At 39.9% G+C, this 27,443-nt stretch overlaps 2 protein-coding genes and 3 non-coding genes across 6 annotated transcripts in view; 1 reads left to right on the top strand and 4 right to left on the bottom strand.

The window, feature by feature from the left end:
• Positions 1-1,927: 1,927 nt before the first annotated feature.
• On the bottom strand, positions 1,928-23,468 carry TNPO2 (transportin 2). Of its 2 annotated transcripts, XM_072399485.1 has the most exons (25): positions 23,383-23,468; positions 18,429-18,542; positions 16,513-16,588; positions 14,978-15,127; positions 14,600-14,706; positions 14,169-14,302; positions 13,998-14,079; positions 12,984-13,106; positions 12,783-12,901; positions 12,126-12,186; positions 11,517-11,685; positions 11,194-11,346; positions 10,598-10,823; positions 10,207-10,378; positions 9,485-9,571; positions 9,172-9,279; positions 8,935-9,093; positions 8,076-8,163; positions 7,568-7,666; positions 6,880-6,975; positions 6,679-6,754; positions 6,490-6,589; positions 6,271-6,345; positions 5,815-5,961; positions 1,928-4,939 (listed from the first exon to the last, which is right to left on the bottom strand). In XM_072399485.1, exons 2-24 carry the CDS (start codon positions 18,525-18,527, stop codon positions 5,854-5,856), a joined length of 2,667 nt encoding a protein of 888 aa, XP_072255586.1. In that variant the 5' UTR covers positions 18,528-18,542; positions 23,383-23,468; the 3' UTR covers positions 1,928-4,939; positions 5,815-5,853. The 2 variants fall into 2 exon arrangements, with proteins under 2 accessions (XP_072255586.1, XP_072255585.1); XM_072399484.1 differs by having other exon boundaries at positions 8,935-9,279.
• LOC140325095 (small nucleolar RNA SNORD41) lies at positions 10,049-10,118 on the bottom strand. Its single transcript, XR_011919676.1, has one exon. It is a non-coding gene; the product is annotated as a small nucleolar RNA SNORD41 (small nucleolar RNA).
• LOC140325093 (small nucleolar RNA SNORD41) lies at positions 14,869-14,938 on the bottom strand. Its single transcript, XR_011919674.1, has one exon. It is a non-coding gene; the product is annotated as a small nucleolar RNA SNORD41 (small nucleolar RNA).
• Positions 17,383-17,452, bottom strand: LOC140325094 (small nucleolar RNA SNORD41). Its single transcript, XR_011919675.1, has one exon. It is a non-coding gene; the product is annotated as a small nucleolar RNA SNORD41 (small nucleolar RNA).
• Positions 23,469-26,939: 3,471 nt separating the features above from the next.
• Positions 26,940-27,443, top strand: part of LOC140322867 (RING finger protein 11-like) — a 6,664-nt gene continuing 6,160 nt past the window's right edge. Inside the window, exon 1 of the mRNA XM_072399488.1 lies at positions 26,940-27,134. Coding sequence (XP_072255589.1) covers positions 27,036-27,134 — 99 coding nt within the window. The 5' untranslated portion in view covers positions 26,940-27,035. The remainder of the gene's footprint in view (positions 27,135-27,443) is intronic.

A 27,443-nucleotide genomic window follows, 5' to 3' on the forward strand; every position in this document is an offset into this window, starting at 1 on the left:
CTCTGCAGTGGCGCTCATTGAATCTTCTGGCACAGTCCACACCATCCTTCTGATTTTACGCTTACCTCTCCATCAAGGTAGGGAGGGGATAATAAATATTCCCTGGTACTGGCTGTGCAGAGTGCTACACCCTAATACAGGTCCGTACTTTTAGTATCTCTAGAATACAGTTTCATTTATGTTTCAAAAGGGTTGACGTGAAGGCCCTATCCAGGGAAAGGTTAAAACATCAAAAACAATTCAAAAGAGGTCTACTCTATGTTATCTCCATTAACATTGTTATAATTAATAATAATTAACAGGATTTTTTTAGCACCAACATATTACGCAGTGGTTTATCTCCTTGGAGAGTTTTATATTTACCTTTACGCTGGATGGAAGGCAAAATGTTTCCTTATTTAAAGAGGTCCTGCCCACCACTTTCTGGTGTGTCAGATAGTAATAGCCCTGCTGGGCATGTGATTTACTTTAACTTCTTGCTGTAACTTCACTTTTTGGCAACCAGAGGCATCTTCATTCTATAAATTTTTGTTAGCAGCTTTAACAGTCACATGCTGCAGAGCTGCCAGTAACAGTGTCATTATAAGTACCTGAACCAGTCCTGATTTTACAGCAATGTTTACCTGGGAGGGAGAGGGACTGTCTTCTAAGCCAATCAGAGACTAGTGCACTTTATTTACTTTAATATATTTGTTCTGCAACTTTTACACCCCACCAGGAAGTACTGGAAGCCTTGCATAAGTGACACAAAGGATCTCCATTAGGATAGGAGTCTCTTGAGTCTTGAGTCTCTCTGCTGAGGCACATCATGGGCCGAACAAACCTGGCAGATGGCCAGTCTCCGATCCTGTTTTCTCTGGCACAGCCTTTGCCAATCGCCTTACCCCAGAGAGGAACACATAAAAAAACTTTTCAGGTCTTAAGGAACCCTTGATAAAAAATTTATAAGGGACCAGTGTGGGCAAGAAAAAAACCTCCTAAAATGTTGGCAGATTGCCTAGTGGTTACTAGAATATCATCTTTAAAAACAAATGGAAACCTCCAAGGCTACGTAACACACGTCCAATGGTTGATGCCCAATAATCGGTTCAGGGCTGATATCGGGCACATGTACAGTACAAATCTATTGGATCACCTATGTAACTACATATAGCAATTCTCTTTAAATACCGAATATTATACATATTTTGAATCGCCTCGCTACCTTAAACACAGCCCCTCATATGAACATTTTGTTCTAACAAACACTTTGATTTCTATTAAATCCCTTGAGGAAGCCCCTAAGGGGCGAAACGTGTCAGGATAAGAGATCAACCCCGACTTTGCTTATCCCAAACATGTAACTATGTTAATAAGGTATAGTTTAGCTCTGAAAAAGTAAGAGCAGAACTATTCTCAGTTGCTCCCTATATGTTCCTGGTAATGTATGTTATTATTGATAAATAGAACTGAATCGTAGAAAAATATACAAATTTTCTTGAAAAAACTGTCTGCCCTTAAAAGCCTGCTTTTCTGAAGTAAAGCCAAGTAACAATAATTGTACAAATAATTAAAGTAGGGCAATAGTTCAGCATTGTTTGCCTGTATTGATGATTTCTTCTTTGTTATGTATCAGTGCTTGTATGTCTGCTCATCTTTCTTTACACATCATTTTATACTTAAGATTTAGTAAAGGTATACATAGTTACATAGTAAGTTTTTCTTAAAGCAATCTATAGTAACATTTTACACCAGTTGCCCCCAGACTTTTTGCAGGTCGCAAACCACACATGCACGGGGAGCCGTGTAAAAAAGCCCTTTGAAATAAAATAACGTAGCTTAATTTTTTTTCTGTCACGATCGTGGTGGTGGCATATGGATCCATTGACATTTTATCTCCATGACTACAATTTCATTTCTTACCCAAATAAAAACACAACACGCAACACAGAGTCACAAAAAACTGCATTTTAGTTAAGAAAAAAAAAAAAAATTGAAAAAAATTATACATAAAATGAGAATATAATTCTCATCTGAGCAAAGGTGCAAGCAGACGGCTTTACACTAAATACACTGCAGTTTTACCATAGGAAACATTACATCACAAATACCAATATACAGTCCCAGATTTCAACTGGAGCCTAGTGGTGTGCCCTACTGTACAAAACAGGAAGTGAGGATGGTAATGAGCGGGGCGCTAGCATTATCTTGGCCCAGGAGCTCACACTACGCTGCACTTGTCTGTAAACCATCTGATTGGCGAACCGTCATACTTTCTAAAGAATATTTCCCCCTTCAAGCCAGTCCACATCCATTTAAGCCTTCCTGAACACGTACTAAACCTAGAGCCCTTACATGCCGCCACCTCCGTCTGCTGAGTGCTTGTACTATCCCTCCAAGATCAGCCTTCGTTACCTGTGCCCTGACGTTCCTACCAGTACTACAATATTTATATAGCTGCAAGGGAAAAGAAAAGTGGAATGTTTGAACATAGATTGTGATCTTAGCATGGAAGAGTAAAATTTGCCAAGTTCAGTAAACCATATTGCACCCAACACCTATGGTCAACAGTGGAAGTGCAACATTTCTTTGCAGGCCTGGTGGGCAATTTGATCCTTTTAAGAAACAGGAACATGATTTTTGGAGTGTAGCACCTTTTATAAGACTTGTTTGTAGCCATCTCAGTCTAATAAATCATTTCAAAGTATGGTGTAAGTGACCCATATTGGCCTGCATATCTTAAAATAAACTTGCACCCCCCCACAATGGCTTTGGAGTGGCACCCTGTGATGGCTTTTTGGAGTTAGTTTTTATGTTTATAGTTTTTAACTGCCTGTCACCCTATATAGGCTCCTCAGGTAGCTGTCAAGACCTAGGTGCAAATGTCCTAAATCGAATGGTACATAAACTTGCTGCCATGGTGAAGGCAATGCTTTTCAGACAGCCACCTGCATGCCAGGGATAAGAAGCTAGAGTGTACTTAGCATTAAAAAAAAAAAAAAAAAAAAAAAAAAAAAACTGAAATGTTAATTTGACAGTTCACATGTTTGGAAGGCCTAGTGACCTACAGCAATGCTTGGCCATTGTAATGTATTTTCTTTTGTGGGTAATGTATCAATATTTCTTCCAATATTGTAGCCCAGGGGATCAATATGGTTTACTGAAAAGATCAACAATAGTTTTTATCTGGCTGTACACTTATTCCCTACTGAGTAGGTTTATAGTGAAGCCGAATATAACCTAAACAGATGTAAGGATTTCATAATGGTTATGGTAAACTTTAAGCAGAGTAATGCTGGCTAAACCTATCTGTACGGATGTTGGATTTCATCATCTGCCTTCAGTCCCATATGTCTGTACAAGTGTGACCTTATACCTTACACTACAAGCCATAGCCTATCTGCTAAGTTCTAAACACAACTGGTTGTAAATAAGACAAAATTAATAAAAAAAACAAAATAAAAAAAAACACCCCATCTAGAGGTAAAAGCATGTGTAATTGCTTCTCAATTTTATGTTCTGTGACTTGGGGTACAAACAATGGCTTGTAGTATCACCTTCGCCACTTCCGATTAAACTGATACACAAAAGTCCAAGCTTAGAATATAGAGGCTGATGCTGCCTTAAAGTTAAGAGTGAATCATTCCCATGCTCTGGCCTTATTACTACTTGTCAATAACAAGCATGCTGGGTATAGGGTCAGCAGGAAATAAAATTCAGATTAAGGGATAAGCATTGTCAGCCTCCATTTCTCTTCGCAAAGGTTCCCTTAATGTGAGGAGGTACTTTTGTCTTCAGTGACTATAAGCTGCAAACCAAAACCTACTGTCTACACAGAAACCACTGCTACTGAAAAAAAAAAAAAAAAAAGTTGAACCAAGGTTCTACTTGCACTGGATTGGTTTAAAAGCAAAATGGATGTGCTGTGGTCTCAAGCATGTGTACATGCAGCATTTCAACCTAAAGAAATATTACCTACTAAATGTCTGATTTTCTCAAATTTTTTTTAGTGCAATATGATTGCAATTATCTGAAATGACCACTAGAGGTCCCTGCCCTAGCTCTGCTTTTCAGACCCCACTTACCTGGCGGCTGTTATAGTAAAGAGTGCAAGCAATAGGAATGGCTTGAGCACAGCAGCAGCACATTAAATTCTCACATTAAACTTAATATTACTGACTCAATCTATTTGTGCAGAATTTAAATTAAATAACAAAAAAAAAAACTGAGATAATCAAAAACACTTTCGGCAGCTGCTTGGGGAGGGGGGTATTAACGGAGGGGAAAAAATATTTATATATATATGAAATGTAGTCAGCTAAATAATGTTTGTGCAAACTGGCATGGGAGCAAAGTAACAGGACACTCTATTTCCTCCAAACAGATCTATCAAGTGTCTAGCACCTAGCATCATAAATTCTCCCATTCTCGCTGAATCTGGGCCTAATAAAGATGGCCGACCTTCCATTCTGTGGCTGCAACCCTATTCTTCTGTGAATTTTTATTAAATGTTTGACTCTAACCTGCGCTGAATTGCAGGGGAACAATCAAATGTCTCTACCTGTAGATGCCCCTCCTCCCTCCCATTCTATTAGTCTAACCCTCCTCTCCCACTTAACCCGCCCAATAACAGATCCTGACGTGGGACCAGCTCCGCCCCCCAGTACATCCCCTACCCCCACCCTACAAGGGTAACATTGTAAATCCTAAGACTCAACTGCCCTCCCGTCATGCTCCACATATAAACTAAAAATATCCCTGGGGGGGGGGGGCGGGAGGGTATTGATGGTGTTCACGTCCTCCTGTGCGCCGCTGAGGTTCCTTGGGAGTCAGGTGGATGGAGTCTGGAGTGGAAGGATGTTATTGGCCCTGGATACTGATCCCTGAAACCCTGCTAAAGACTGATGTGTGGGGCGTAGGACACCATTCTCCCCAATCACCTCATGGACCAAACAGGAACCTGGGGAAAAAAAAAAACATACAAAAGTAAAAAACAGATCATCAACAATGTTTAAAAGTAGCCAGCCAATAGACATTCAAGATATAAAAGCAACTGTGTGTTGTTTGCAAGCATTGTGGAGTAACATTCTTAAAACTATAAAGCAGAAAACAGCTTAGGTTTCAATTTGGCATCTTAAAAATGACTCTGCACTATAGCACCCACTGCTCCCTCAAGCAGTAACTCAGAAGCTCAGCTCCCTTTGTCCCCTTCCCAGCAATACGTGGCATTACAGCACCTACTGTTCCCTCCCAGCAGTAACTCAGAAGCTTAGCTCCCTTTGTTCCCTTTCCAGAAATGCTTGGCATTCTAGTGCCCACTGTTCCTTTCTGAGCAGTAACTCAAGAGGCTCAGCTCCCTTTACCACCTTCTCTTCCCAAAATAGCATGTGGCATTCTTCCTCTCTGCAGTGACTTCCCAATGTGTATTATTTCTGCATTCTTCAAAGATCACAAAAGGTACTTTAGAAAGCCTTAGAAGTGGTGTCCTTTAAGTGTACAAATCAAATCCTAGGAGATCTTGGATTCAAGATACCAGGCTCAACACAGAGCTTTTACTTTTGCACTTTTGGAGATGGAAGTCATACCTCCAACCCCAGCAGCAAGCTACAGTGTTAGTCATTCCACTGACAAATAACAAAGCCTCTGATGTCCACTTAGTAGTAAGGGGAACAATGCAGGTACAACTTAAGCTAGGTAAGGTTCACTAACTTCACTAACATACAGAAGCCATTATGGGAATAAAAATATCTTTCATATCCTGCAATGCTAAGTAGTTTTGGTGTAATTGGTGCCTAACCCCCCCCCCCCCCCCAACCTATTCTTTACCCATCTCACCTCCCACGCTGGGTGTGTGAAGATCTGTCCAGGTTGACATTACACGCCATAGAATGCCGCTAGACGTTCCTTCAGCAGAGGTGGGAACTGCTCAGAAAATTGGTTCCAATTCTCCTCTCCCACCTGCTCCTTAAAACCGTGCAAAATCTATAAACAAAATAATGCCAAGATTAGTGTTTAGAAGGTCAGATTAACGTAGATTTTTTACACATTATACATGCTACTACCATGCTCACTCACAGTACTCTATCCACAGAGTGGGATAAGTTTTTTTATAACTCTAAACTCATTCATTAATGAGCTCAACAACCTACCAAACAACAATAGCCACAAACGCATAAGAAATATTTAGGGCCAACGAGCTGCTACGGCCAGGCAGCACATATAGGACACTGCGTTCCACAGCAGCTGATGGACTCCATGTGGTCAATATATGAAGCAGCAGTTTGGTCTCACCTTATAGAACATGTCTCTCAGATCATCTTTCGGGCTGACCCAGGAAGCTACTGCGTCACAGAAAAAGATGAAGTCCTACCATGAAAAAAAAAAAGTAAAGGTTTTAGAATAGAAAATAAACACACACACAACAATGAGATAAAACATCATGTTCGCTCCATTGATTGACCTAAAATATTAGCAAGTTCTACAATCACAATCTTCATCAACAATACTTGCCTGTACAACTCCACCCGGATTCACACCGATCATTATACAGATCCCTCTAAAAGCTGAGTCTTTCTCCTCATTGTCACGGATGTTCCGAAGGGAGGTGCACCTATAAAATAATTAAATAAGAATATAATTTGAAATAAAAAATATACATACATACAGTTACTTTGCATCACAACAAATTTACCAACTTACCAGGGCCTGATAAATTGCTGCAACATAGGAGCCACTTCTTGTGGACACACACAACCAAGGCGTCCAATGGTAATTGCTACAAATATTTAAAGGTCAATAGGAAAGAGTGGAAAAAAAAAAAAAAAAAAAAAAAACCATCATAAGTAAAAGGTGTCGCCACAAATCAGCCAATACTTAGGTCAGCAATTTTAGATGACCAACCTGTGTTTTCAAGAAGTGTTTTGGGAGTGTTGGGTCGGTTGATAATTTCTACAAGGTTATTCAAAACCATAGGGACATACGGCTGCATCTCTGCTCCTGTTTGGATGTAAAAAGGCAGTCTTTAGTAGAATGAAGAGGACCGGTTAACAATACACAGTACAGATCTCAGGACACCCTTGTCTATTATAGCTGCAGCTTAAAAGTCAACTTGTTGTAGATAAAAGAACAGGGAATATGGTGAAGTTGATGCTTGACACCAATGGCTGCATTATGGACAATATGTTTATCAAAAATAATATTTATGCTTAAAACAGAATGACTAAATTTCAATCATTTTCGATGTGTAAAATAAAATTAACTTGCCCGAGCTTACCAGAAAAGTGTTGGTTGATAGAGGCTTTCTATATTTGCTTTATAATCAGATGAAATTATTATATATAGGAGCTATTTTACAAATAAATTGTATTGTTTTTCTTGTTTTTCTGTACACCCAGTCTGGCAGGACAAATCACATTTTCTCCGCCTTTTATATCTACATTGAGTTCGGCTTAACTACAGTACATAAAGGTACAGAAATTCCCCTTTTCTGTCTTCTGGCATAACCCGATAAAGTAAAATATCATTTAGTTAACTTAAAGTCCTATTGCAGTAAATTTTAAAACAAAAGCAGAATGAGGATGGCACTTACCCATCTGCATGCAGATCTCCCCAATAGCCCAGGTGGCATTGTTACAGACAGAGATAAACTCTGGGTTTAGGTTGGTACCAAGAATAGGCATGAACTCCGCTGTTAAAGTCATAAGAACCATTAGTTATACACAAGAATCATGGTGCTATCCAGCCTTTGTTTGCACATTTCATACAGAGCCCTATACAAACTTGTTTGCTACAGAACTAGTCAATTTATTTGGGTTGATTTTATTTTAGTTGTTTTTATGAACACTATCTAAAGCACCACAAACTAAGAAAAAAAGCAGCACAGCAAACAAAACTTGAACTGCAACTCCCTGGAGTTCTATAGGCTCCCATAAAGCCCAACTAAACTGAATGGGCTTGGCTCAGCTTTGGCTTTTATACTAAAAGACAACAAAAGTTCCATCTATTAAATAGAGTACTGCATATTGTAGCATTTAATTTATTATATTTAGTCTTGACCATAATAAGGAAATATAAAATCTCTTTAAAAGGATACTTACATAAGCAAGGTTTGACATGGAGGAAACATGCCTTAGTCAGGTCACCCAGGAGAGCAAAGGAACTTTGACGAACTTCAGGCATTATATCCTAGGAATTAACAATAAAACAATTGTTTAAGTAATTTTAACACAAGCTTGTCATACGCAAAAGACAACAAGGCTTAAAAATTGCTTTTAAATAAAGCAAAGTCTCAACTTTTAGTAAAATCCACATTCAAAACTATTAGCACAACTAAAAAATCGGAAGATGAATACATGCTATGTTGGCTTTACTGGCAATTGCTCATTATGCTCTAACCACCACTCACTTTGAGAGCCCTAGATTTGGTTTATTAACATAGTAGATGCCATCACCAGATGGGATGAGGTGGGCAATGTCAAAACTTCTTGATTAAATAAACTGCCTCTACTTCCTAATGTATTGAGTGATTATGCTCTTTACTAAAAGGCAACATCTGCCATTTTTACAACATGCTTACCCTGAATATTGCAGGTTTGTGACAGCCGCACTTTGAGGACTGCCACTGCTGACTTTCTTCTAAAAGAAGTAGTCCTCTAGCAGTGAAAACTAATCATCGCACTGCAATGTGTAAACGGCGTGTACATATATGCAAATATAAAATAAGTATATAAAAGACTAATCCTAATTTTTTTGTAAATCTTTTACAGCATATTGACCCAAGTATTGTCCCACCATTGTACTGATGACGGACAGGCACAGAGAATTTTCAGGAAAGATGGGAGGCTTTTTTTTCTCTCTTAATCCTTTCTGCTTTTTCAGGATGACGTCTTGACATATAAAACCATTGTTTGCTCTCTTTCAAGTTCCCCACTTTTCAAATAAGCAGACCATTCTTACCTGCATGCACTGGAATAGAAGCGTCATGATGTTGCTTCTTGCCACAAGCTGCTCAACATGGCCACCTAGTCCCTCTGCCAACCCACTCAGGAGGTCCAGAGCAACAATCATGAAATCCTTATCAGGAGCTTCGTACTGGTCCGGGTGCTGACTGTACATCTGTTGTGGGGTACAGGAGACAACACTCATAAGATACAAGAATAACAAAGTAAAAAAAGCAGCTTGCAGGTTACTTACCATTGCTTGGGCAAGTGTCTTCTGCACCAGAGTCACACATCTCTGATACACCGGCTCACAGTAAGGTAGGAAACCACTTTGAAGCGCAGTAGCAATGGAAGATAAGCACTAGGAAAAAGAAAAACACATACCTAATATGAATAAATATTTCACAGAGAACTACCAATAATGCACATTGTAGCTCTGAGGTCAGACAGTATGAATACAAACTCCCAACATGAGAAATTCAGACTTTTGGTTCTACATCAAACCACAGTAAAGTTGTATTTCGGAATCAACTCTGCTTCTCACAGTATATGGAAGAAACTCTCACCTCTAGCAGTGGGAAGAGGTCCTTATCTTCATCTTTCAGTTCATTCCATTTCTGGATAAGAGGGGGCATCAACTTTTGAATGTATTCCTGTAACAGAGAACGTTAAAAAAAAACGTTAAAAAAAACGTTAAAAAAAAACAAAAAAAAACAAAGAAGGAGCAGGTCCAGAGTCTATACACACAAGATCAATGTCTAGAAAAGCAAATAATTTTCATTTACAAAAAGATAGGTAATAAATATAAGAAGAGGTTGGGTCACTATTAAAGTGAAACTGTTGCTTAGCCAAGGCAATAAATTTGCTTTAGGAAGACAACCATTAAGCAGCAATGAAAAGCAAGAAGAAACCGATTATGAGCAAATAAAGCAGCTCCATGTGAATACAAAGACTACAAACTATACACATGTAGTCTTGTTTCTTTGAGATGAGAATTCTATCTCCAAGCTTTGTGAAGGAAATGAAGTTAGGCTGCAAATGATATTTACATCAAGTTGATCTTTTACAGATATACATAAAAATTTGCTGAAAAGAGAATGGATTCCATATATACATCAGCATCCTTTTCTCTGGATCAGACAGTATGAATACAGAGACATCACTAGACAACTTCAAGAACAATATCTGCATCACCTCCAGAGAAAAAATTTGAAGGTCTGGATCCGTGTCAGTTTACCAGTACATAAACCGCACCTGCTTTGATTTTATGACCCATTGCAAAACTCACCGGCTGATTTAAATGGTGTCCAACAGAGTCTGCCAGTGTGCCAATTGCATCATAAAGAATCAGGAGGTTCTTATGTTGGTACTTCCCAAATGCAAACACGAGCGTGTCCAAGATAAAGCTTAAATATGGAACAAGCTCTGTGCAAGCCTCTTCCTCCAGAGTGGCAAATGCGCTGAAAATAAAGAAAACGTGATTTATTAAGTCATCCCCCTAAAGCAGAATTGTGACCAGGATATGAATGTTCAAATATCTGCAAATTCTTAAGCAGTAAAAGCTTTAACAAAGCTCTCAATGGAATATTTAAGTAAAAGCAGTGTCTATTAGTCCATTTTAAGTCCATTCTTGAGAAAGTGAAACAAACTGAACAATGTAAAGCTTTTCAGTGCAATACCTGCATGCAGCTTCCTGCACCCGTTTGTTGCTGTCCAGGATACGTTTAAGAAGCTCAGTCATGAGAGGCTTTAGGTAGAGGTCGGGAGGCTGACTGACTACCCAGTGGGCATAGCGACTTAGGGTCCAGCAAGCTATTGAGCGTACCAAAGCTTTCTTATCAGACAAGCACTGGATGAGGTGAGGAATGAGCTCTGGTAGGTAGGGTACCATTCCCTGCATACAGCCTGTACAAGAAAAAAAATGATATAGCGGTTTAACTAACATTTTTTATTTTCTTCCACAATTAAAAGAAATAAAGTACAGATAAAACTTGACTGAAAACATCCACTGATATCCAACCCCACCAGACCACAGATGTCCATCTCCAGTGCACACCCTAGTACATTTAGTAAGTTATGGTCTACAAAAGTTAAAAAAAATTACTGTTTTATGTAAAAAAAAAAAAAAAAAAAATTTGACCTTTAGACTGGGGTTAGACAGCCCTGCACCAGATCATTCTTAAGACATTCACTGGGGTATAAATATCAATTTTATGAGGACAGACATTAAGCAATATTAAACAAAGGCCGTCTCTCCTGACAACACAAAACAGACCTTCAGCGATGGCTCCAAGAACCAGTATGCCTGACTCCTTTATAACCCATTCTGGATGGAAGAGGAGATCCTTCAGAAGGGGTAGAAGGTGCGGAAGCAATTCATCCCGAAATACATTGGCCAGGACATCCAGAGCTGCGGCTGAACACTTTCCTAAAAGAAAAGCAGAAAGCTGCAAATACTTTGTATTGTAACAAAAAAGAATTCATGATATGGGCATACAAGATCAGCCAGTATGAATACAAAGACCCTCAGAATAACTCAGGACAAGTATTTTGCATCATTATCAATAAATAATTTTAGAGAATTATAATGATACATACTGAGATTCCAGTCGGATAAAGTATCGTCATCATCATCTTCATCATCTGCATCCTCCTCTCCTTCTACTCTTTCTTCCTCATGCTGTAGTGTCACAGTGCGTGACTTGTGAAAACGAGGCTTGATGTCTTGCTCGCTGTCTGGGATAGTTTCATCTTCTTCAACATCTCCCTGATGGAAGAATGGTAAAGAACTGTTCTATATGCATTGCTATACCTTAGGGTAAAACTATTGTTACTGAAAAAGACATATGGTCTATGGTAGGGATATAAGATCGTGAGACCTTTGAGGGACAGCAAGTGATACAACTATGGACTTAAAGCGATGCATAATAGGAGATATAATATATATATATATATATATATATATATATATATATATATATATATATATATATATATATATACACACACACACACACATTTATACACTGTCCCAGTATTTCTGTCCCTTTACTTCCTTACAAAAACTTATAGAGTGGGCAGGAATGGAGCAAAGAAGAATACATTGGAGTGTCACCAGTGTAACAGTGTCTGCTAATATCACAGCCTAAATTAGGTTACATTTTCTGTTCCCTATGTTCCCTAGAAGAAAATGTCAAACACCCTTACCTTTAGAAGAATAATGTCAATCTCATTGTATTTCATCCCAGTAACCAGTATAGGAATCAGCCTGAAAGATCAAAAAACAATCTATTTCATATCTTTATGTTATGTGTGATAGTAACATTGTTATTTATGTGCAATGAATTTTCCAAGTTTGAACAGGCAGTTTTGAAGCACGAAGTCCTGAACCAATGGCTTTTGTAGAAAGAAAAACCCAGACACCTATTAAGTACCTGAACATTCTACTTCTATATAAAATGCCATTCCTATCATGCAAAGCTTTGCTGCTTCGTGGAGCTTGCCTATTCCCTTGCAAACATCCCTACTGGCCACTGAGGCAGCCAATCAAAGTTAATGTGTGCCAATATAAAAAAAAAAAGTGCTCGAGACAAAAGGCAGATTCAGATACTTCCCATAAGCATCTGTGATTTTCCAGGTCAAGAAAGACCCAGCACCGGGGAGTGAAAAGAGCATCTATAGCTGCTGCAACTATGTGAAGACACGTCTGGTGCTTGGAGTTTAAATCTGCTAGGGGTTTTAATTTTCAAGTAAATAAAGCACTGATTATTAACAAAATTGCTAGTAAAGGCAAGCACTATTGTCATCTTATGCAAGGTCTGCAGGACAAGTAATTGGCAATAGGAATAAGAATAGAAAACTCACTGCAGGAGATGATTGGACAGGGCATCCTTACAGATGGGCTGGTCAGCCAAAGTCAACCAGAATTCACAGGCTTCCAGGGCCACATTTTCATCGCTGTCCTGTGTCCTCTGCAGCATATACTGGGGGGAAAAAATTTACACTGTTTACAGTTACTATTCCTACACAAAGCAGAGTGATATAAATAAAAAGACTCTTCCATACCTGGATGATGCTGTGCATGTGAGGAAGCAGCCGGTCTATCCGTACCTCCAACAACATAACAAGCGCCCGACATACGTTCTTCCGAACCTCGGGGTCCTCATCCACGGCTAGTGCAAAAAGATGCTGCAACAAAGGAGGAATATGACATAGAATATCTCTTTGGTAAATATATGCTAAAATATTTCCTTATATTCTTCTGCTAGCAAGAAAAGAGAAGCAGAAACTTGGTCACCAAATCAGTCTTTGTATTGCTCCTAGATCGGCAAGTAACAATGGGCAAGGCAGGTAACAATGGGTAGGACATATGATAAGACTACACACAAATCTACTGAGGACTTACTACTTTGGTATCAACTAGATGGGTAATTTTTCTGCAATACAACAAGACCCTATGATTCTAAAGTGCTTATTAGTTCGCCTCTAGCACAAAAGAAACTGCACAACTGCAAGCAATAGTTGTTGTGCATTGAATTTTTTTTTTAGACTAATGAACATTGATCCCTTTTTTGTAGAAACTGGGCTACAGTATTTCTATACGTGACAGATTTATATTGGAATTAAGACGGCTGGCTTACTGTATTGGGATATATACATGTAACAGAAGAACTGTGCAGCAATGAAAGGTCCAGGATGATGTCATTGCTTTGTCCTAGGAAGTGGTAATAGTCAGTGCAGATAGCACAGACACCGATTATGTAACTTAACTCCTAGGCATTGTCCCCGGCACCGCTGCATACAAGCTCTACACTGAACGAGGCATGCACTGTACAGAGAAGAGCTAAAACCAAAAGCTACCAAGAGCCAGGGTTTTTTTTTTTATAAAAGAGACCCTGCTTATATCTTTTGTCAGTTAGCACTTTCTCCAGGTGTCCAATTTTTTTATTTTGAGTTTAGGTCTGCTTTAACAGGTAAAAGAGAAGATAGAAATCACAGTAAAAATTATTTGATAAATTTTATACTGAATGCACAATCTGCCTACATCAACACTCTAAAAATGCAGTTTACATATCTTACCTCAATGAAAGTGTCAATGTTATCCATGAGGGCTTGCGCTCTGTCTGTGATGAACTGGTTGACACAAGCAATAGCGTGAGACCTGGAAGAAGAATACACAACATATCACACCTAGGAAAGGGCCAAGAAATGTTCGGCAACGTCACTGGAAAAAAAAACTAAGTGACAAACCTGATTTTAGGGCTGCAGTGCTTGAAGAACTGAAGAAACTTGGGAATCATGATGTTGAGTGGCCTATTTAGAGCATCGCTGTCTAGAAGCTCAGATGAATCCTCACAGATCTTCTGCAGAGCACCAAATGCCCCCTTAAAAATAAAAAGCCCAACCAAGCAATATAAAAAAAAAGTTCTGTCAACAAAGATCAGTCCAGCCAAAATGGTAATTTTTTTCTATAGGTTATGGCCCCTTGTGGGTACGGTCTTAAATAACTTTATATTAAAAGGGAGAGGAACATTTTTTCCTACAACCAGCTGTAGACAGACATCATAATTATATAATTTATATATAAAAAAAAAAAAACAATATAGGACTACAAAACTGCAACCAATGACTGGAACCATTTAGGTTAGATTAAGCAGAATGGAAAGGCTTTAATGCCATACCTCACATGTGTTGTAATCCTCTGAATTTAGAAGGTTGCAGAGCTGAGGTAGAAGTTCTGGCCATGTCTGCAGCTCCCCCTTCGATGCAATAGTCGTGATAAGAATACCTGCAGAGAAATAAGAACAAAAAGCAATTAAAATGTAAAACCCGGAAACTGTTTCACTAGAGAAGACAGAAGGATTATATGAAGTACTGGATATCAATACCATTTTCCAATGATTATTTGTGCAAACTCTCAAGTAGAAGCCCACAAGGATTAATTTATATCCTGGATCAGACAGTATGAATACAGTAACCATCACTGCATATCAGGTCCTGAATTTCTGCATCACTTCCAGAATAAAAATAATAATGAAAAAAAAATGGAGGTCATTTACCAATGGTGGCTCTGATGAGCGATGAAGCGTCTCCAATGCTGTTTAGACACTCCTGCTTTATGAACTCTGACACTCCCTGAGGAAAGTTCTGGTAATGGGCTTTCACATTGTTCTTCAGGATCAAACCACTCAAAGATCTTGTGGGCTCATCTATAAATGAGAGAAGACATTTTATTAATAAAACTAGGACACTGCAACACAGGAATAAAGCATAAACCATTGGAAGGAATACCAAACTAAAGAAAAGGCAGCAAACATCATGTAGAGATAAAAAAAAAAAGGCCTTTACACTTTCGTAGCTGTCCATTAATTATTAGAAAGACAGGGCCCTGGTGAATCAGCACAATGGTTTGGATAAAAGTTACATCTATGAAACGTGGAAGATATTTCACAGGATATACCTTCTAGACCCAAGTTCTGGTTATTGCAGACCAGCTCCAGTGTTCTCTCCTTTACCCGGGTGCACCATCCAGGCTGTTTTTTTGGTAGCTTACTGAAGAGTTGGGTCACAATACAGGGGCTGCCACCCACCTACAAATTCTTCCCACCCGGCTTAAAATTAAAAAGTGAAACATCTATCCCAAGGTTATGGAAGCAACCTGCTGCTCCTTCTATAGCCACATGGGTCTCCGAACTTGAAAACGTCCGCCATATGGAGATGTTGGTTGCGGAGGATGATGATAGAATGGAACAATTTAGAACTACCTGGTCCATTTGGGACTGGTTTAAAGAATCTCCCCGATTCCGCACATATTTTATTTAGTGTCCAGGCCTACATGCTGGATTTCAACCCCGGTGTAGAGGGTTAATATATCTCTCTTCTATTTTTGTATCACTTGACATTCCCCCCCCCCCATCCCGCCCTTCTCCCCTGGGCTGTTGTATATGTCTGTCTTTGTTTTTATTTTATTTGTTGCTTAAGAATTTTGGTTTACACCCTGTGCTATACGCTTCCGCTAGCAAATATGTAGCTGTTTATGTACAGGTCTATCATGTGTTATATAACTCTTTAGACTTTTGTTTTTCCTTTTTGTCATACTTTTTAGGCATGCACAGCTCCCTGGCATTATTATTTGTCTGTTAATTCGAAGCCCACAATGTTATGTTTGTTTTGACGCGTGTGTTATATTTGATTTATGTTATGTTTATTTGTCACTTTTTCCTGAAAACTTAATAAAAACTGATTGAAACAAAAAGTTATTTTACCAATATAAAGTGCTAATGTTAACATTTTCCTTTAATTTATATACAGAATATTGTTCATCTAATGGATCATATTTAATAAATAATATTGAAATAAAAAAGTGAAACATCTGGGCATTCTTCCCGTTACTAAATATCAATCTAATGGCAAAAATGTCAGCCATTATTCGTTTCATGTAGCAACTACAAGTCTTTATGGAAAGACTTTTCTGGAAAGATTTGTTCCTCCTAATTTTTGTGGTAAATACATGCTTGGAAATTACCCACAGATTAAATAACAATTGTTGTGAAAAGAATCTCATCTGAAACTTACGTATACACACCCAACTCACCTTCAGATTTAAGCCGTGTCAGCACAAAGATCAAGTAATTGTTAAAATCCGGATATTGGTTCAGCTGCTTCAATTTCTGGGAACAAGTTCAGGACCATATTGCTAACTGGTACATCGACAGGAAAGAGATACAGATGGTAGAACACAGAGCTGTATTCAGTTGCAGAGCAAAGATCAAAGAATCTAGCAGCACAGCAGGGTTTTCTTGGCTTGAACCATGCCAAGGGTGCTGGAGAGATTATTAAGGCGGGCACCATGCCAGGTTGAGAAAACGCATCTGCAAGTTCCTTCAGAATTGCTCATGCAACCAAAACCAACCTCAGGTCTCGTCATGACATCTGCTGTAGAAAGGTAGACTTGCACTTGTGTACGTCAACACTCTATTTTCAGATATAATTATTTTTTTTTACCTCCTTATCCAACAAGGCAAGGAGAAAGTAGAGAAATACCATTGAAATAATAGGTTTTCATTTCAACAATACAATTATCAAAATGACCCCAAACATGAAATCATTGAATACCAACATGCTATCCCAATTTTTATTTCCTGGTGTGTTTCGCAGATGGAAGCGTTGTTTCAGGAGGGGGGGGGGCAAGAAAATAAGATAAAACATCCAGAACTAATATGTTGTTTGGTCACAAATATGTAACAGCATACTAAAAGAAATATGCGGGAGGATAGATATGGATATGCTGGGTAAATGTCAGCAGTGTTGGGCCAGACTAATAATTATTTGTTGCATTTTGGCGATTTGACATTCCCTTGATTTGTATTGTAAGGGGATCCATTGATGTATTGTTTTCATTATATATTTTAAAATGTTAACATGTAATGTTAAAAAAAGGAAACCGGACATTACCATCAGTATCCTGGATCAGACAGTATGAATACAGAAACCTTCATTGTATATCAGGTCCTGATTTTATGCATCACTTCCAGAATAATGGTACAGACCAGGAAACTGTGGACTAGCCGTTCCCAAAAATCTCACGAAGGATTTGTTTTAAGAATGCATATAATGATTGTATTTGTAAGTAGGAGCAGCCAGAAAAACTGCACCCAAAACAAGATCTGAATAACCTGACTGTATATAGCATTGCAAGTATGCTATACATGGGTATACTCAAGCTGTGCAAACTGTACTTGCTTACCAAATTCAACCCCCCCATGCAGCCCCCTCAAGGAAACCGTTTACTGAGAGATTATGCAAACTGCCATTGCTGACCTGATTCTAAAAACTACAGCTTGCCTGATCCTCTGCCTTTAATAACTTCCAAATTACTGACACAGAATAGACAGCAGCTCAGGTGTTCAGCTAATTGCGACACAACTACATTTAGCTGCATGCTTGTTTCAGAGGTGTGATACATTTCTTAAGGCAACAGATCAGCTTTATAAAGATAATTTGCAATTGTCGTAAGGAGTTTTATATTCCCACGGTATAGATTAACTTGAATGCCCCTTTCCCCTACATTCAGACCCTCAAAACCCTGTACAGAGAATTGGACTGACTGGATAGAGAAGGATGTTATCAGCACTGCACAATAAGATCAGAAGTCTGGGTTATATCAGAATAAACAATATTAAGGTGCGGTTAACATCCAACAAGCCAGACACTACTTATAATAAAAAAGACATTACGTTCTCACAAACCATTTTACAGGCAATAATCATGCATCATATAGCTGTGCATATGAACTGAAAATATCATTTTATTCAATTGTTCGTATTTAAATAAACCCTTCATTCGCTGATCTTAGAGCTAATGCAATCACCTTTGTTCATTATACTCATCCGGTCACCAAGCCATTAGAGCCAAGAACAATTCTTCAGGACTGAGAATGCCAACCTGGCCCACAATACCTAATTAACCAAATCTGTTGCAATGTGTTTACATTCTCAATGTAAAGGATACATCCTGGACGACTCTCTGAGTGGCCGTGTCTGGCGATTGAGAATCTTTCAGCAGCTGCAGAACCTGCTGTAATCCTTCTTCATCGGGACGCCAGTCCATCTTTACAGCCTCTAGCTGAAAACAGAGAAAAATCAAGACATGTTAAAAACTAGCAGAGAACCAAGCTTCAATATTCCCAGCCCATATGGCACATGGGCAGTCCCTTAGCACAAACCCTCCTGATGATAGCCAAGAATGAATACAAATGCCAATGTTCAACTACATGGAGCATGTGACAAAATCTGCAATCCCATAACAAAATGGCACCCACAACTTCCTAGTGGAAGTGGAGACATCACCACATCTCCTTGATGGTTCTTTGAGTGCTTGAGATACTGCAAGAATGTGCTCCGGCACTGTTCAGCCATCATAAAAGCAAACCTGGCAAGTCTGCTTTAAAGTTGGCAGGGTTTGGATAGTGGGAAAGGATTACAAGCAATCAGGTTTTTATCGCTGGCATTGTCCTGGCTGGAAATGTACAACTTCCTGTTGCTTGAACTTGTACGCTCTATTTGTCAACTCACATGACTCAGACCTTTGCATTGTGGATTTGCAGTAATAAGCCTCACTCATTTCTACCTTCCTGGCTAAATATGATATTTTTATATGGAACTATTATTAAACTAGTAAACTCACTAAAAGTTTTTGTAGGGAGGTAAAAGGACAGAGATACTGGGACAGCATAAATATTTAAATTTTTATTATTACACAGTATTTATATAGAGCCAACATAGTACGCAGCGCTGTACTAAGTCCATAGTCATGTCACTTGCTGTCGCACAAAGGGGCTCACAATCAAATGTCTCTACCATATGCCATTACCACAGTCTAAGGTCAATTTGGGGAAACCAATTACCCTAACTGCATGTTTAATGAATGTATGTATGGAATAATGGCCAGAACATTGGCTCAGTGGTTAGCACTCTGGCCTTTGCAGCACTGGGTCCCAGGTTCAAATCTCAGCTAGGACTATCTGCATGGAGTTTGTAGGTTAGGTGTTTGTGTGGGTTTACTCTGGGTACTTCGGTTTCCTCCCACATTCCAATACAATGTAGTGAAGGTAATTGGGTTCCCCCCAAAATTGACCTTGAACTGTATTAAAAAGACATATGACCTTGGTAGGTACATTAGATTGTGAGCCCCTTTGAGGGACAGCTCATGACATGACTATGGATATTGTACAGCGCTGTGTAATATGTTGGCACTATATAAATACTGTGTAATAAGATAGGAAGAAAATGGAGCACGCAAACACAGGGGGAAGCTGCCATCTCCATGCAGGTGCTCTAGCTAAGATTCGAACATAGGACCCAGCGCTGCTCCATAAGGTAACAAAAATTTAAATAACTTAATGAGCTGCTGTAAGTTGTTCAGTAACAACATTTTTAAACTTGATTTGCTCCACATACCCAATGCAAAGAACTGTTCTCCAGATCAGACAGTATGAATACAAATACCTTCATGGTAATCAGGGAATTCTTTCTGCATCATTTCTGGAGGCCAAACTGATCTTCATTTTTAAGAAAAAGACTGTAAATGTTTCTTTAGACCAGCATAGAGAAGCCTTATTACACATTGTGTATTTCACAAACTAATAATATCCATAAAGTCTTTCAGTTCTGCCACACTCAGAATGTTCATTTAAATTACCTTAATCTGAGCTTTACCTAATCCCACCGCCCCCTCGCAGATCACAGATCCTCACATATGTCCTTGTGAGGGTCCTGTTCTTTAACCCTTTGGCTGCCAGGCAGTCTTCCATTTGTAATGTCAACCTAACTGTCAAATCACACATATTACAGGCGTGAAATACTGACAAAGGCCTTTGTTTTGTGACCATTAGAAATGAAAGAAGGTGATGCTGGTTCCATGTATCCTATGTGAGTTGTGTACACTCAAAACAAAATAATCAAAAACTACAAATGTTACCAGCACATAATATGAAAACCTACAAAATTATAACGCTTTATCAAGTTTATGACAGGAGAACATTAAAAATTGTGGTTTTGCCGACTTTTTTTTTTTTTTATAAAGATGACTAATGAGCCAATTACAGTTGATATTTTTATCATCTATTTAGCAAAATATTACACTAATAATATTAATAAGCAGCATTGTGGTTCATTGGTTAGCAATGCCTTTGCAGCGCTGGGTCCCAGGTTTGAATCTCAGCCAGGACTATCTGCATGGAGTTTGCAGGTTCTCCCCGTGTTTGTGTGGGTTTCCTCCAAGTACTCTTACTCTAAGTACTTTCCAAAAGCATGGAGTTAGGTTAATTGGCTTCTCCTTAAAAATTGTCCTTAGATTCTATTAATGACATATGACTATGGTAGGGACATTAGATTGTGAGCTCCTCTGAGCGACAGCTAGTCACATGACTATGGACTTTGTACAGCGCTGCGTAATAAGTTGGTGCTATATAAATACTGTGTTAATAGTAACACCCCCAAACATGGATAGCGAACAATGGTTTTATATTTGCTTATATTTCCTATGTATGTGGCTACATGGAATTTATTTTTCCTTTGGTCATTTTTTAGGTTAAACATAATCCTTCCCCTAAAGTTCAAACAAAAGAAATGAAAGGTATGGAGTACTCATCATAACTTATATACCATTATTATTATAGTATTTATATAGTGCCAACATATTAGGCAGCGCTGTATAAAGTCTATAGTGAAATCACCAGCTGTCACTCAAAGGAGCTCACAATCTAATGTCCCTACCATAGTCATATGTCATTACCACAGTCTAAGGTCAATTTTAGGGGGAAGCCAATTAACCTAACTGCATGTTTTTGGAATGTGGGAGTAAACCAGAGTACAAGGAGGAAACCCACAAAAACAGGGGGAGAACCTGCAAACTCCATGCAGATAGTGTCCTGACCAAGATTCAAATCTGAGACCCAGCGCTGCAAAGGCCAGAGTGCTAACCACTGAGCCACCGTGCTGCCTGGTATATTTATCACAATTATTAATCCTAGACTGATCTGCAGTGATCATGTAGATGTATGTAAATGTCATAAAAACTTTCATTTTAGAATCCATACCTCCTCTATATTACAAGGAAATCAGATATAAATCATACCATCAATTCCCATTTTTCCCTCCTTTTAAGGAATGTTACATTGAATTTGTCTAAACTATTTTACAGCATTCACAAACATGATTCCTGTAGAAATATATTCAGATCTTTAGCATTTATATGTCTGCACTTCCCCCACCTCTTAGATTGTGAGTTCTTCGGGGCAGGCTCCTCTCCTCCTCCTGTGTCACTGTCTGTATCTATCTGTCATTTGCAACCCCTATTTAATGTACAGCGTTACGTAATATGTTGGCACTATATAAATCCTGTTTAATAATAAGAGGAGCAACAGCAGCCAATCAACACTGTACTGTGCTCAACCTAAAAATATGTATAGGCCGGGTGGGAAGAAATTGTAGGTGGGTGGCAGCCCCTAAATTGTGACCCAACTCATCAGTAACCAGTCGGGTTGGTTGCCAAAAAGTGCTAAAAGGGGCTGGGGAGAATACTGAAGTATCATTCATTAGGGGCTATTAATTTGATGAATGTTCCATCCAAGAGATGCCTTGATGTGCTTTAACCTCTGGAGGAACCCTGGTGCCCCCCTGGACAATCGGGATAAGTAGCTGTATCTAAAATGGCTGCAAACATTATTAGGTGATCATTTCCATTGATAAAGAAACAAATTCTGTAAACACAGCACCATTCTGTTCTATGGACCTAGATTTTAAGCTCTTCAGGGCAGGATGGAGGAGTTCCTGTGTCACCGTCTGCCCCTACTTAAAAACTAAACTGAAAACTACCTAAAAAAAAATCCACTTACCTTCAATGCCACAGGGCAGTCTGATCCCTCCGAAGGTGTCTTCTATCGGGTCCCACGTCGTCCAGGAGCGGCCATCTTCTCCCAGGTTCTTCTAAGTCAGCCAACCCAGACGCAAGATCGGGTGACATAGGGTGGAACAAAAACTTACTAATCACACTGCCCATGCGTGAGATCGGCATATATGTCTCTTTGCGCGAAAAGTTTCCTTCTGCGCATGACTGAGATGCATGCGGGTATGTGTAGGAGCGTCCAAGAGCCTCCTGGGGGGATTTGCGCTCCCATTCATTTTCGATCGCCTAGGCGAATGAAGAGGCGGTGCTGCACCCTTTTTAAAAAAAAAAAGCAGAATTTTTACCTTACATGAAGGTGTTGTCTACCCTTTATGTAAAGTGAAAATTCTGAGTTCAGGGACGCTTTAATATACAGCGCTACGCAATATGTTGTCGCTATACAAATTCTATTAATAATACAGTAATGAGATAGAAGAAGAAACGAGAAGCTAGCAGCACCCCGCTGTGCTCTCCTTCCCATTGTTATTTCATCAATCCGCTGTGGCTAGTGATTAACCTTGGAGGGGCACTGTATGCATGAGATTTACGAGGCCTCCGGGAACAAATATCAGACATTTGCACAAGGAAATTAGATTGTCAGCTTCTGTGCAGGTCATTTAGGGACAACTATGGAATATGCAATGAGTAATATAGATATAAGATATATTATTATATAATTGTAATTGGGGTTTATTTACAAATTGTCAAGTATGGTCCATGTGAAGATATTCAGTACCCCTCCCCACCCCCCTGGAAGGAGGGGGAGGGGTAATTCATGGCGGGCCATAGAGCAGTGTGCGCTCCTATGCTTTGTATAGATGAAGAGGATGGAGCTGCTCGGTATCCGTACACACACTGCATTGCTGCCTCTAAGAAGCCGGCGATATCTATTCCCTACACACCGTTTTCCCTTACCTACTAGGCCAACCGGCTCCCGCCTATCACCAAAGGCCTACTCCCACCTAAGTCAGCCCTCCCGTTATGCTTCCCGCCGGTGCCGGTTACCCCGGGCTCTCACCTCGCGGGACGGAGAAGACTCGCGGGCGACGAAGACACAGAATAAGAGAGCGAGCGCGGTCTGATGACGTCACCCTCACCTTTCCGACCAATAGGATGACGAGAAGGGGCGTAGCTGAACCGCCCGACTGAAGGATTTTTAAAAATGGTCACGCCTTCTTCCGTCTGGAACCACGTGATGTGCGAGTGGTGGAAGTTTGTGGCGCCATCTTGGATGGGGCAGAGTACTGGAGCTCTGTGAATATTTTAATAATTATAGGAAGCTCATAGCTTTCTATGTTATTTCTGGTTAAAGGAAACAGAATAAAGATAATAAAATATGATATTAGGAATTAGCACAGTGCTGGTAAACCAATTTTACTGCTTAAATCCTGCCTGTGCACAAGGGATTAAACAAGGCTTATGCTGCACAGTGCTGGGATCAGTGCTCCCTCCACCCCCAGTCACAACCAGTGCAGCCATAGTTATTAGCGAGCAGAAGGAAAGCCTCACGTGACCTGAAAAGCCAAAGCAGAAACAGAATCCAAATTTAGATTAAATGTGCTTAATACAGCAACTTCCAATCTGCCTACAGGCGCTAACATAATCCTGATCGTTCTAGCCCTAGCAAGGCATTCTCATTGTGTAGCAATCTGCCATTCTGGATTGCTCTACGACAAATGCCAACAACTGATTAGGAAGGGTGAAATGTGGCCATTTATCCTCCCCATAGAACCAAACAATATAGTCTGTACATCGCTCATTGGTTCCAGCTGTCCCTGGAAATGATCACTTACAGTGACAAATATAAAACCTGTACACTAAGCTTAACAAAGCTGCACAGCGAGCGTGGAGGATGAACATTGAAAACACCATATTTGTGTGCTTACAGTTTCATGCAATTTTTCTTTGTAAGCTCTCCTATTCCATTTATACCACCATGGCTATAAAATCAGAAGGGTAGACCCACCACTTCCTAAGATACTTTTATATCCCAGGTTTGCGAATTTACTTTTTAGTCTTCATCACCGCCACACTGACCATTATCCTTCATGTGTATGACTGAGATTGGGTGCTACGTCATCAGGGGCATGTGATATAACCAGAGAAGGAACAGACATCTCTGAATATCATCAGGAAGCCTGAAGAAAGAAGATGATGATGTGAAATATAACAGGGAGCAGAAGACTGAGGATCAAGACTGTGAGGTTGAGTACAGAAAGTTTAATTACTTAAATTTTCAGGAACAAAAAGTAAGCACAAAAAAATAAAATAAGTACAAGGTCCAAAGAATGACTGCACCTATAAAGATAGTCTACAGAAATTCGAAGTGTCATAAGTCTCTTTGTTCATATCAGCCACTATATGGTAGTCGTACCTGCACATGATATAGATTTATATGGGAGTCCTATAGACATCTATGTTTAAAGGACTTCCATAGATGCAAGACTCCAGATGTCTATGGGACCCCCGATGTCTGTGTGGCTCCTTTAGATTTCTTTAGGACTCCCATAAATGTCTACGGTACCCCAGATATCTACAAGACTCGCATAGATGTCTGTAGAACTCTCATAATGTCTGGTACTCCAAATGTTTATGGGACTCCCATCAATGTCTACGGGACCCCAGATGTCTGTGTGGCTCCCATAGATGTCTTTAGGACTCCCATAAATGCCTACAGGACACCTGATGTCTATGGGACTTTTTTAAATGTCTACAGTACTTCAGATGTATGTGGGACTCCCAAAAATGTCTACGGGGCCCCAGTTGTCTGTGTGGCTCCCATAGATGTCTTTGGGACTCCAATAAATGTCTACGGTACTGTGGTTTAATATGGGACTCCCATAAATGTCTACGGTACTGCGGATATTTATGGGACTCCAATAAATGTCTACGAGACCGCAGATGTCTACAAGACTCCCATAGATGTCTATAGAACTCTCAAAATGTCTTCGGTACTGCAGATGTTTATGGGACTCCCAATAATGTCTACAGGACCCCAGATGTGTGTGTGGCTCCCATAGATGTCTTTGGGACTCCCATAAATGTCTATGAGGCCCCAGAAATCATATGGGACTACCATAGAGGGCTCCTATAGATGTCTTTTGAACGTCTATCGATGTCTACAAAACTCTAGATGTCCATGGGGCTCTCAAGGATGTCTATGGAACTTTCATTTATGTCTACAGAACTTCAGATGTTATGGAACTTTCATTGATGTCTACAGAACTTCAAATGTCTATTGGACATCCATAGATGTCTAGGGGACCCCAGGTGTCTATGGGACTGAAGGACCTGCAGCACTTTGGATCTGTGGAGGGGGGTGGTTGGGTTAGGTTAGCAAAGCAATCTTTAAAAGTATAACAAAGGCTCCTGTATAACCATCCAAACAACCACCAAATTAGGATACTATGTGAGGCACAATAAGGGAAAAAAACTTTCTTCATCTCCCTCAAGTGAATGAAAATCTTTTTTATTTGATTTATATCTCATACAAACTTTATATCTCACCCCTCCCTGACTCTGCAGCTCATACTGGGGTGGGTTCAGCTATTTCAGAAAGCAGTGCACAGGGCTAGGTGTGGCAACATGCTGGTGAGATTTTTATGAAGCTGTAGTCTTACATGTGACACATGACAATCCACATGAGCTGAACTAAGGTAAGTGATGAACAGAAGATGAGGACCCAATGAGTAATTTATTTATAATCCAGTACTGCTGTGACTTGGGTTTGCACTCATATGACCCCTGGGGGACAGCCCCTTTGCTACAGGTGTCATCAAAGAAAGAAGTCAACTTAAGGAACAAACAACAAAGTTTTACAGGGGGTCCCATGGAACTCCTCTGTCAGTTTGTAGGTTGCTTTATACAATGGGAAAGTTGTTAAAAAGTTAGTATCAAATTAGGAGCAGTGGAAGTAACAAGAAGATTTGGAGAAAGGTAAATTGGGATCAGCAGTGGGAAGTGAGATAATAATAATGGGCCCATACTTCTGAGGCTGGGCACACCGCAGAAAAGTCACCAGAAGCATCCAGAACTGTTGAGCGGCTTGGACACTGATCTGCTGTTAGTTCAAGGAGGATTGCTGTTGTTTTACAATAAATTTTAAGAAATCTCAAATACTCTTTATTAAAAAATCTTCAAACAAAAGACCAAAAACGTTCTGCAGTAACCCAGCATGATTTGACCCATTCTCTGGGTGTCCAGGCTCCATCCTCCATTCAGGGCTCACAATGTTTGAAGTAGTGCTATTAGATGTGTGTGGGTATTCCAATGGGGGGGGGGGTATCCTGAGCATACAGTTAATATTTAAACCCATTGAGGATTTTTTATCCAATGATGCATTTCTGAAAAAATAATACAGTAATCTGAATAAAAAATGAAGAGTAATAAACATATCTCTCGCACTCAGAGAAGAAGTGAGAGAAATATTCCATAATATAAAGCAGATAAACGTAACACACTGCTGCAGTGATACAATAGTGCAGAGGCACCACGTGATAAATACTGCGCAGCTCACGCGGGGAAAATCCATCACGTGACGAAGCCGTACGAAGCAGGGCATGCCGGGAGCTGTAGTTCCAAACGCTTCGACTTCCGGGAAGGAGGCAGAGTAAACAGCCCCGAGCTGGAGGGGCAGTCCCGGGGCAACAGCTGGATCCCCGCTGGAGGGGGATGGGGAATTGCCTGTCATCGCAGTCCGCTGATGATCTGTCCCTGCTCAATGATTCTGATGGGGCCAGCTTGCCCGGGGAGCCCCCACCGCCCTACCAGGTGACAGTGTATATTGTATATATTAGGAGCTGCTCAATCTATACACAACCCCCCCCCTCCTGTATATTAATACCCCTATGTGTACAGACCTACCCCCCAATACATACCCCCTATGTACCATCACCTCCTGTCTATATACATAGATACCCACCTATATGCCCCGTATATACCGTCACCTGCCGTATGTATACACCCCCTATATACCGTCACCTGCCGTACGTATACACCTCCCTATATACCGTCACCTGCCGTATGTATACACCCCCCTATATACCGTCACCTGCCGTATGTATACACCCCCTATATACC

The sequence above is a fragment of the Pyxicephalus adspersus genome, chromosome 2, assembly GCF_032062135.1.
Source record: "Pyxicephalus adspersus chromosome 2, UCB_Pads_2.0, whole genome shotgun sequence".
In the NCBI taxonomy this organism is placed as follows: Eukaryota; Metazoa; Chordata; class Amphibia; order Anura; family Pyxicephalidae; genus Pyxicephalus; species Pyxicephalus adspersus.